This window comes from Sinocyclocheilus rhinocerous, unplaced genomic scaffold (genome assembly GCF_001515625.1).
Source record: "Sinocyclocheilus rhinocerous isolate Xijiao unplaced genomic scaffold, SAMN03320098_v1.1 scaffold594, whole genome shotgun sequence".
Taxonomy (NCBI): Eukaryota; Metazoa; Chordata; class Actinopteri; order Cypriniformes; family Cyprinidae; genus Sinocyclocheilus; species Sinocyclocheilus rhinocerous.
Window position 1 is genome coordinate 2,068,472 of NW_015645059.1, and position 11,467 is coordinate 2,079,938.

Here is an 11,467-nt window from a genome sequence, read left to right on the forward strand (position 1 = left end):
CAGAATATTTATAACATATAATGTTTCTTACCAAATGTCACCCGTGATGTGTATATTCAAACCACAAAAAAAATAAAACCCAAAAGCTTTCAGTTGTTTAGCTACTATTGCACACAATTGGACTAACTAATTGGTGTTGTGTAAGAGTGGAGGAGTGTGGTAACTGGAGTCCCCCTGGGCCCATATGCTGGAGGCAGATGGACTGTGTGTTATTAAGGGGTTAGTTGAATATGATCAACCACTCCAGACGGCCCGAAACAGGTGAGGACCACCAGCGTGAGCTGATCTAATCTCATTTAAATTTCATCAGCCATTTCTCTATAAACTGTTTCAAGTGTGTGTTATGAATGCATTCATTATAAGTGAGTGAAATGTTTATCTAAATCTGCCTCATGTCTTCATACTTGTAATTTCTCTAATCAGCAGCTTTTGCTTAAATCCTAAGTACAGACGCTACACACAACTTGCATGTTTTCTTGAGCCTTTTCATCTGAGGAGGATTTTCAGTGACTTATTTTCATTTACACTGAGAGGTTTGTGCTCATTCCATTTATTTCCCCACACTCTTGATCGTTATAGCATTTCTGGAAATGTTCCACATGTGACTGCTTTTTAGGACAAATCCATAACACAACACTAATTCCATTATAACCCCCATAGAAACATTAGTAAAGAATGCAAAAACTTTCTGTCAATTATGTACACACACGCACACATATTTGTACACAGTTGCACTCACAAGCACATGACGACAATCATGATGTCAAAAAGCAATACACTCATTCTTTACAGCCCGCATGTAGATCAATATCACACAGCTTCAGCGAGATAGAGAAAATAATTGAGGCAAGAAAGAGGAGAAGGATATGTGATGTTTGCAGTGTGGGGGATGAGGGTGTGTTTGTGTGTACGGAGGGGGTGGAGAATAAAGTGCTGGCTCGCCTCCAGCACTGACGAAAGCTGCTTAACCCTCCCAGTTACCATAGAGACTGTCAGGCGCAGCCACCAGTGAGAGAGAAAGAGAGCGAGGCAGGGAGAACACGAACAAGCGAAGGCAGCGGATAGAAGTGGAGAGGGAGAGGAAAGGGAAAGAAGCAGTTAGAGACAGGGTAAAATAAAGGAAGAAGAAAGAAAGAAAAACAGAGGGTGCAGCAGACATAGTGGCAGAGATGGAGGTTCAAAACGAATGCAGTGAACCGCCTCCATGTGATCCTCAGCCACCAGGAAAGCTAAACAAAGCCGCCTTCAAGCTGTTCGGCAAGCGTAAACCAGTGAGAGAGAAAGAGAGCGAGGCAGGGAGAACACGAACAAGCGAAGGCAGCGGATAGAAGTGGAGAGGGAGAGGAAAGGGAAAGAAGCAGTTAGAGACAGGGTAAAATAAAGGAAGAAGAAGAAAGAAAGAAAAACAGAGGGTGCAGCAGACGTAGTGGCAGAGATGGAGGTTCAAAACGAATGCAGTGAACCGCCTCCATGTGATCCTCAGCCACCAGGAAAGCTAAACAAAGCCGCCTTCAAGCTGTTCGGCAAGCGTAAGTCCGGCAGCAGCATGCCGAGCATCTTCTCTGTCAAGAACAAAGGGGAGTCCACCGGTAAAGCCACTGGCAAGACGCTGGAGCTTGTTAGGAGCAAAACCCATGATGGCTTAATAACGGACACTCCTTCAGAGCTTGACGGCCACCGGAAAGAGGAATCTGCCAGTAGCGATCAGCTCCACGCCGGCATGCCAGATGGTGTGTCCGCTGCCCCCCTCCAGAGCTCCATCACCAAGTCTTTCAGCTTCTTCTCTTTACTGCGCCGGAGCAGCAGCCGGGCAGGAGATGGAACTACTACGGTGGGACGGCGAGGACGAGGACTTAAGGGGCTGTTCAGCAGCATGCGTTGGCGGCGGAAGCCCCAGGTTCAAGAGGACTCCTTAGAGGTGGCCAAGGAGGTGAAGGAAGGAGACCTAACACTTTCCTCTAGCTCCGGCAGCGTGAAAATGGACAAGGACATGACACTGACTCTTGAGCCCCTGCCTCAAGTGTGTAAGGAGACTACTCTCCCAGGGGAAGCTGAGAAATGGAAGGTGTCATCTATGCAGGAATTACAGGGTGCTAATGAATTGGAGTGTGGTAACTTTGGTCCTCCTCTTTCGCAACAACATACAATCACCGAGGAGTCTCCAGCTCCATCTCCTTCTCCACTCCGAGCCCAGACAGAAGGGCTCCATCATGATAAACACAGCAGTTCGACACACCTGTCCTCCATTCCAACCTGCGCTTTGACCCCACCAATGGAGCACAGCACAGCCGACCCACAATCCGAGCAATCTGTGGATCGCCTATGTTCCATGTTCACCGATGTTACTTCACTAAAGAGTTTTGATTCTTTAACAGGCTGTGGTGACATCATCGCTGATCCAGAAGAGGATTCTGGGAATGGGGGAAGTGCCACGAGCAGTGGAACCGGTAGCAGTAGTGGGGGATGCATGGGTCGCAGATTAAGCGGAGCCGGGACAAATTCAGAGAGATGCTCTCCTGCCAAGCCTCCACTTCGTCCTCAGGTCAGTAGTCTTACATCTATCCATGCTTCTTGCTACATGCCAGCCCACCAAAGACCACGTGCACCCCCTAAAAAGCCACAAGGCAGTGGAGTTGTCGCCTACATGGGTGGAGGGGAGGAGATGGCTAGTCCAGAGGGTGTTAATGATGCTGACATGCAGGGTCTATGGCATATGCTGCCCCAGAAGGGTGAAGACTCCCCAGCCCCACGACGTACAGAGCCTGTCCTCCATCATGCACCAAATCGGCTTGAGAAGAGGCCACCACAAGTAAAGGCACTTGGCTTCAGTAAGATCCCTGTGAGCGGAGGTAGCAAGATGGGAAAACAGCAACCCTCACATCCCTCACCTCCCCCTGTCGATAAAGAACTCCAGGATGCCCCACCAAGTGATGAAGGCTACTGGGATTCTCCCACACCTGGCCCAGAAGATGAGGACAGCACCTTCCTACGTCGGGAAGGTTTGCTGAGGGATAGCTGCTCTGGAGATGCACTTTATGACCTCTACGATCCCGACAGCCCTAGCGCTGCTGGCTCAGACGATGACGTGAGTTCACCAACAAAATCTGCAGGTGATCTGAAAATGAACTTGCCTTCCCCGAAATGCTCGTCTTCTGCCACTTCCTCATTCCGTTCCATGAAAGGCAGCACCAGCCTACCTCGAGATTCCAAGATCCCTATTAGTGTGAGGCAAACACCACCATCCCACTCTTCCAGCCAAGGCACACTGTCTTCCAATCTTAGCCCCACTTTAACCACCCCTCCTAAAAAGACTGATGCTCCACCACGCACTCGAATCCCTGTCTCGAAGGTTCCTGTCCGTCGTTCCGGCAACAAGAGCACCCCCACTTCACAAAGCAGGAAGTAAAGATCTTGGAGGCCCATCAGATTTCTGACAATACAAATCTATCACAAGAGCTTTAGGCCAAAACACAATGTTTTTGATATAAAGCAATCACTTACACTTCTTTGATTTCACCCATCTACTGAGGACTATATCTTTATCTGTTTTTATATCTTCAAAATTAATTTTTTGTGATGTCGCATATTACACCCTAATGAGTTTTGTAGAATGCACTGCAGTATGTAACACATGACATTCATAATAATGTAATCTTAAAGGTTATTTTTTACACCAGCCTTTCACAGAGAAATAATAAGGTGAGAATGCTGATCCTAAGAAGAATGTTTAATATCAAAAAGCTTCTCATTCCCTTCCATTGGATCAGTGCTGTGCTAATTTCTTGCTCTGGCATCCCACAAGCACCGTGTAAAACACAGCTGCAGTCTTTTATCTCTCCAGTATTTTACATGTAATGAATTCAGAGAACTGTGTGAGACTAAACCAAGCACTTCAGACACTCCTAATTAAAGCTGCATGGAGTCTTGTACATTTAAACTGGATCAGGGAACAGCCTTTTGTTCAAGACACTCTTTCGTATCACACAACGTGACTTCCATGTTCCTATTGATATTGTTGAAAAGTAAAACATTCTTTTTATTGAATCTTTACTTTTTCTTACTCTTTTATATTGGACAAGGACCTCCCTATGACCTCACTGTGGATATTTGTGCACTGCTTGTTTTGTCTTTTGGAAAACACGACTTGCAAAAAAATAAATCCCTGGATTGTGAGTATCCTCCTTTTTCACAGTGATTTGTACTACTCTCACTAACCTGGACATACTGAGCTGGATATTTTTGAATGTAGCATGGCATCACTCTACACAAATGTCTGTTTAATTTGCCTGCTCACTGCTCAATAAATAAAGGAGAGCGAGATATGGAGAAGCCCATGTATCATGAATTATCTGTCTTCTGTCATGTGACCATTCTTCTGGAGATGTTATCATCCTTTGGCTCGAAGACTTGGACTGGGCTTCCATAGGAAGAGTTTTCAAGTGAGCAATCACTGCAGAAATCGTCTTCTTAATCAGTATTTTTTTGGTGAGTTTTCTAGTATAAATATACCAAAATAACCTTAAAGCAACATAAATTGACATTAAATTTTTTTTAAAACATTTTTACAAGAAAAATAGTGATTAAGAAATTGATTTTATGCAGTATTTGGCTTGATCCACCAGTCGGTAATACAGTTTTTACTCTGTTTTTCTTAACCACTAGGACATTTTATTTGTAAACTGTAAAACACTTTTCTTTTCAGAAGGTCCATGACATGCCTTCTTTCTTTTATATACTTCCTTTCTTTAAATTGTTCTTTATTTAATAAATAAAACAACTCTCTGTGTACATCCAGGAAGTGGACATCTATTCAAGTGTGAATGCATGCATCATCTTCCACACACAAAACAGGGCCATGTGGGCAGCTTAGATGTTAGCTTTTTTAATCGCAGAGATGTAAAGAGCATCACGGTTGTCTTTTTTGCAGCCAGCCACAGTCTGCTGGGATTTAAATCCCACCCGTTAGGAAGGAAGAAGAAAGCTGGTCTAGGTTCAGCTGTCGGCATGAATCCGGTTGACAAAGGGAGGTGTTTACTGTGGGTTATGGGGGAGAATTATGGGCTTCCATTGTCATGGATCTGTTATTGATGTGGTTTGGGATAGTGAGGTGAAAGAAGGAAGTGTGTGTGGAGTGAATACAGATAAGAAAGGGCTATGCTCGATTTAGTGCTTACTCATTAAGGCCAAGTGGATAGAGACATGGATGTGTGTGTGTGTGTGTGTATATGTGTGTCTGAAGGGGGGATTTGGTGCAGTCCCAACAGTAATTGTGCAGCGAAAAAACATTCACTCCTGAGCAGCTCTTGCTGCAGTGTGGCTTCTTATGTAAAAGCCTTATGTAACACCATAACCCTCTGATATCATCCCTACACATGAGAACCCTGCTGGAATGTGTGTATGTTTGTGTGTTTATGTGTACAGATTTATTAATCACAATGGTCTAAAGAATTAGTTAGCATTAGCCATGACTGAGCTGTAATTGGGTCAGCTGGATTTACCCTTTAAAATGTGTTTTATCTCTGTGTGTATAATAGCAGAAAATTAGACTTTACTGCTGTATGCATATGCAGAGCTGACTGAGTGTGTATGTGTGACTAATGGTTGGATGGCCTATTTTAAAAGACCTGATTCTGTGAATGAGAGAGAGAGAGAACAGGGTCAAAGGGAGAGAAACATGGTTTATTTACAAAAACACTGACACTACTATACTACAGTGATGGTAAAACCATGGTACTTTGGTATACTGTGATATTTTATATTCATATACCACATTTTAACTGGTATGTGAGTTTCAATGAATACCATGGTATGATGGAATGCTCAAAAAACATGGTAAAACAGTGTTTACAGTGGGAAAAAATGCATTGTAAACATTGACAGCAGGTCTACAATAAGCTACATACTAGTGGTTGGGACATGATGTGTTGGCGTATCACTGCTCAGTAAGACATGCTACTGAGCTTAGACTCAGTTAGCATGTGGCTGACGGAAGGGGGTGGCTTAACCTGATGATCCCTGAGCTCATAGTCTCATTAGCTCTCATCACACCTGGGAGCCGGATGGGATACCCCAGGGCTCTATCCTCGGTTTGACACCCGCAGGGGCTTAGAGGGCCCGATTAATAAGCTCGGAATCTGTTCTAAAACTAGGACCAGAGGCAGAATCATTAGTGTGGTAATTCAGCAATCATGCTCATGGTATACCCTGAGTGTTCGGAAGTCTCTTATGCTCACCAAGCCTGCACTTATTTGATCAAAAAATCTGTACAATTGCAATATTCTGAAATATTATTGCAATTTTAAATAACCTTTTTCGAATCTTTACAGTATTAACATATTTTAAAATGTATTTTCAATTTATTTTAATTTAAAGTAATTTATTCCTGTGATGGCAAAGATGAATTTTCAGCAGCCATTACTCCAGTCTTTTGTTCCACATGATCCTTCAGAAATCATTCCAATATGCTGAACTGGTGTTTAAGAAACATTTCCTATTATTGTCAATGTTGAAAACAATTGTGCTATTTTATATTTTTGTGGAAACCATTATGTTTTTATTTTATAGATTTTTTTTACGTAGTGTATAATATTCTTTTTTAAAATTACTTATTTTGATTACAAACAGACAAATACGTACATTTTATGGGTAAAATGGCTATAAATTTGGCATATTGTTAAAAATTTATAATTATATAATGAAATATCTGAATTACTGTACATGTTGCTTTTGCCCATATAACAGTGTAGTTATGACATCTCCTTGTTCCATGTGCTTGTATCCTGTATCCTGTGGCTTTTGTTTTGCATGTGCTAGTGTGAGAGAGGGACAGAAGAGAGAGGAGGGAAGTGAAGACAAAAAACTGTTATGGAGTGAGTGTAAGCAAGGGGTCTATTTAGAAGGGGCTTTGCTTGGGTGGAAATGTATTGAATTTGATTACAGTGAACAGAGAGAAGATACATAAGAGCACATTTATACAAACAAGTCAAAGAGAGGGAGAGAAAGAGTGCTGTATTTCAAGACAGAGGGGGATTGTCTGATGTAAACCCAAAATGTCAAAGGCTGTAAGTGGTGAAAAAAGCCATCTGACGTCACTACATTTGTGGGCTGCTATGATCCTAAAAGCTAAATAATTCAGTAATACAGTACACAATGTAGCAACATAGGACAACTCTGAAAAACTCGAGTTAAAAGTCCATGGACGGTCTCACTCACGCCCCTCTTTTCTCAGAAACACTCTTTCCTTCATCTCCAGGGGAAACTGGAAGCGGTTGCTTAAAACTTTTCAAGGGGTTGCCTGCTATCCTAGACTGAACTTTTGTTTTGTACTTGAAGTGCTGTGAGTGAAACGCTCCCTGTTTTTCCTGTTTGACTGCTTTTAGTAGACGGATAACCTGATACGGAGTAAACGTAGACATCTAATATCTTTTGCTTTCTCTGCTTCCTCTCGTTCTCCCCTTTTCCGTTTTGTTTCCTTGCTAAAAGTCTGTCGCACAGAGGAAATTCCTGATTTTCAAGCCAAGTGGTTTCTTTCAAAGAATATTATTTGTATCATTAATAAGTGGAATGATTACTCCAGGTGAAAAGTGTTTGTCTAAATGCTGTAGCTGAAATGACTCATTCTTATGTCTAAATTTGGCCCGTCTATCGAGTCACAGTATTTGCTTTAAACTGATCTACTCAGCCTCATGTTTTATAAAAAATCTCCACCTGTGGAACACAAAATGAATGTACTAAATGAATATACTAAATCTGCTCCCTTACATACAATATAAATGCATGGTGATCACTGGATGTCAAGTTGAATCTAGGTAGATTTTCTGGAATTATATATATAGCATGCTAAATGAAAATTGCACCACTCAACAAACATGTCTAAAACAAACAAACAAAAGTGTTTTGTTTTCTATTGGTCATGTCTTGGTCAGCAAAGACCACCCTCTCAATAAAGATCACATGATGCTCTGGGCCACCAGGAAGAGACAAGAAGAAACTAACTGATATTTGTTGGTTTGGCTGTATCACTGCATACATACTAGGATTGTGTGATCAGAAATCTGTGTTTGCGTGCATATGAAATTATAACAGGGGGCTTGGCCATTCAAAATCTGCACCCTTCATTTCACAAGCTTGCCCTACTACACAAATCTCCATGGCAACCTCAGTAGGTCATCCAATGAGAGGTGGAGGTGGGGCCGGGGGGCGGGGGGGGCGGGGGGTATGCGTGGCTGACGGAGAGTTTTGAGGACACTGATTGGAGTGAGAATGGTGCAATATGAGTTTGTGCAAATTCACACACACTTAGGAGACTCAAATCTCATTTCTCACACTCACACTCTTTCATTTGCTGCAACCTCGTGAGAATATCACACCCTATAGTTAGTCTTTAGTTTCATGATTTGAAAACAACACTTTCTGGTTGACTGTTGTTCATATTTCTTCATTTTTACACCAACTCTGAGAATCTCTAACCAACGGATGATGTCATTTCCTTACAGCCGTTTTTCTTCCCAAGCTTCCATCAGCATCAATAATAAATACACATCAAAAACTTTACATGTATAATTCATCCTGTCTGAGCCCCCATCTCTGAAACAAGAGGAACAAAGTGAAATTTTTCAACAGTTTGCAAGTGAAAAGTGTTGTGAATTATGGCTTGTCTGTGGTGTGAGACGCTAATATACACCACAGTCACTCAAGTGCAGTCTGAAGTCAAGCGTGAAGTTGAGGAGGATCCTACTGAGGAGGATAAATTTTAAAAATCCATCTGATCAATATGCTATCAATTAGCCTCATCTGCCCTGTCAACTTAACATTGTTAAATCCTTCGTTCTGGAAAGAGCGAGAGAGAAGGGCAGGAAATTATGAGGAGAAAGGGCAAACAATTCATCTCTAACCTATTTGTGCTGAACCGTCACTTTGCAGGCACCATCGCTGACATTAAAGGGGTCATATGATGCGATTTCAATTTTTCCTTTCTCTTTGGAGAGTTACAAGCTCTTGGTGCATAAAGAAGATCTGTAAAGTTGCAAACACTAAAGTCTCAAAACCAAAGAGATATTCTTTATAAAAGTTAAGAGTTAGCCACGCCTACCTAAAACGTCTCGTTCTAACACGCCCCAACATACCTACATCGCTCTGTGGGAAGATTTGCATAACGCCGCCCAAATGTTCACACAAAGAAAGAAGGCGTAACTTTTATTCACGCTGTAGTATTGTTGACGCTGCAGCCATGTCCTGTTTTTATTACTTTAAATCGCATAAACACATTTCATTACACCAAATATACAAAATAATGTTCTTTTAAGCAGCATCATATGACCCCTTTAATGTGATGTTCCTTTGACAAAAGAACCCTCAGTAGGGTCACTGATGGATCCCTGTCAGGGTTCAATGAATATAAATGAACCATGGAACAGTAATTCAGTCATGATTGTGTTCCCTATCACTGCCACTTATATGGAGGCTCAAGGTCACATGATCTCAAGAAACAAAAGTTACAAGGAGTCATAAATCTATTACCTATTCTTATGTTTATACAGTTTGGTAAAACCATTTTTTTCCCTCCTTCAGATGTGACATTGACTGTTGACAGCAAAAAATATTACCGTCCTCGAATCGTTGGATGATGTCTTCTCTTATGAAAGAAACGTGCAGGATTGACACTACAGCTATGTTCATTATTTAATGAAAAGGGGCATGAATGTTTTTTATATTACCAGTTTGCTTGTGCTGCCCTGAACAACATATTCATATTTTTAAAATGAAAATGAAAAGAGGCAGGACTGTGTTTTAGCCTATACTAAATTTCGTTTTTTGTGGATATACATTGCAATGAGGATAATCAATCAAAGTATGTCAAGACTAGCTGCGTGAAGTTATCAGGCTGTTGTTCCATCTTTTTGCAGTATGAAAATAGCGCGTCCTCATCCTCGGACGTTCGTACTCCTGAGTCAATCATGCCAAGTCCGAACTACCAAGAACACAAACATGTTGAAATTACTTGAAATTTAAACACTATCTTACAAGCTCAACCGACGAGCAACGCGACGCTATAACGACAGACGCTGACGCTGTCTTGCCAGCGCTGACGCAGTCATGTAAACATACCAGCTGACAGGACAATTAGACAAAAATATATCGTTTTCCTCAGTGGACATGGCGAACTGATTGTTTTTCACAAATTAATGACCTGACCTGGGGAATGAAGCTCTAACAGACGCAGGTCATTTCACATCCTCGGTCGGTGTCGATGTTTGTCGATCTTTCTGTGTATCTTCCATAATAAATAAAAAATATATTTAAAATATAATATTATATATATTGCTCCACAATAGGTACTGTGACACTTTCTTTGAAAAACAGTATACATGTTAATTCTAATTCTGGATGCTTTAAGATTGGAAGTAGAAGTTTAAGATTTTAACATAAAATTATCATAAATTAGCCTATATTGTAAAATGTATTGAAGTATTTATAAACATAAAAGGACAGGGTGTTTTCCACACACAAATCAGTTTAGCTGTCTGTTTAGCTCATAGTGTCCAGTATGGGCAATATTTCAAAGGGAGCCCAGCTGGACCCCGAGGGGGGCCCCGCTCCCTACCTCGCACCGGGCCTCGCGTCAGCTAAGGACAGCCCTGTATATGCTTAATCACTTTCTCTACAGAAAAGCACCACTCAGCAGACACCAATCAAACACAATCATGGTCCCACACAGGACAGGACAGGGAAAGGCTTATCTGACACTGCAGCTGGACACCAGCTGGGCTCCCCACCATATATGTGGACCACCATGAAAACGCAAAAAAACAAAGGTGGGGCTAAATTACACTCCTTCTACACATACATTTACTAACCGTAGACCCTCCCCCACTGAGTCAAACCCCTGAAACGGCTGCTTCACACACAAAAGCCTGAGGTCAAGTTCACTTGCTGATGAACTGCCTCAAGTTAGTAGACAAGGCAGTCACAAAACAGCAGCTGTGACGCCTCTGACAGTATTGAGTCATTACCAAGCGCAAGTCTCTAACCTGTAATTTCACCCGCTAAAGCGTAATGTGCCTTCTTCCATTAACTAAAAAAGCCAGATTAAATATTTATGATTTGAGTGAAAGTCAGAGGCTCAGGAATGATGTCATTCAAGAGCTCACAAAGCTGTCAGTGTCTATCCTGACGCCCAAAACATAGTCAAATAAGTATGCAAATGCTACCAAGTGTGTGGTTTTGTTGTACACACACAGCCAGGGCCGGATTTACCTCTTTTCATGACATAGGCAAAACAAATTTTTGGGCCCCCCTTCCCTATTAATAGGCCTAATATTACCACCCAAGCAAACAAAAATATTTCTTAATCAGTGGAAACCGTTACAGTGTTTTCTATCGCAATAAGCACGTGCGTTCAGTCAATGAAAATCGAATGTAGTTCTTAATTTGTTTGAGAACTGAGAAAGACCGTTCCATATAGGCG

The 11,467-nt window shown here is 41.8% G+C and overlaps 1 protein-coding gene across 2 annotated transcripts; it reads left to right on the plus strand.

Annotated features, from left to right (window-relative positions):
* The first annotated feature begins 946 nt into the window (after positions 1–946).
* On the plus strand, positions 947–4,592 carry LOC107705269 (APC membrane recruitment protein 2-like). 2 transcript variants are annotated; one of them, XM_016508496.1, is made up of 2 exons: positions 947–1,221; positions 1,488–4,592. In XM_016508496.1, the coding sequence occupies exons 1-2, from the start codon at positions 1,170–1,172 to the stop codon at positions 3,404–3,406; spliced, it is 1,971 nt and encodes a 656-aa protein (XP_016363982.1). In that variant the 5' UTR covers positions 947–1,169; the 3' UTR covers positions 3,407–4,592. The 2 variants fall into 2 exon arrangements, with proteins under 2 accessions (XP_016363982.1, XP_016363981.1); XM_016508495.1 differs by lacking the exon at positions 947–1,221 and having other exon boundaries at positions 1,277–4,591.
* The last annotated feature ends 6,875 nt before the right edge of the window (positions 4,593–11,467 follow it).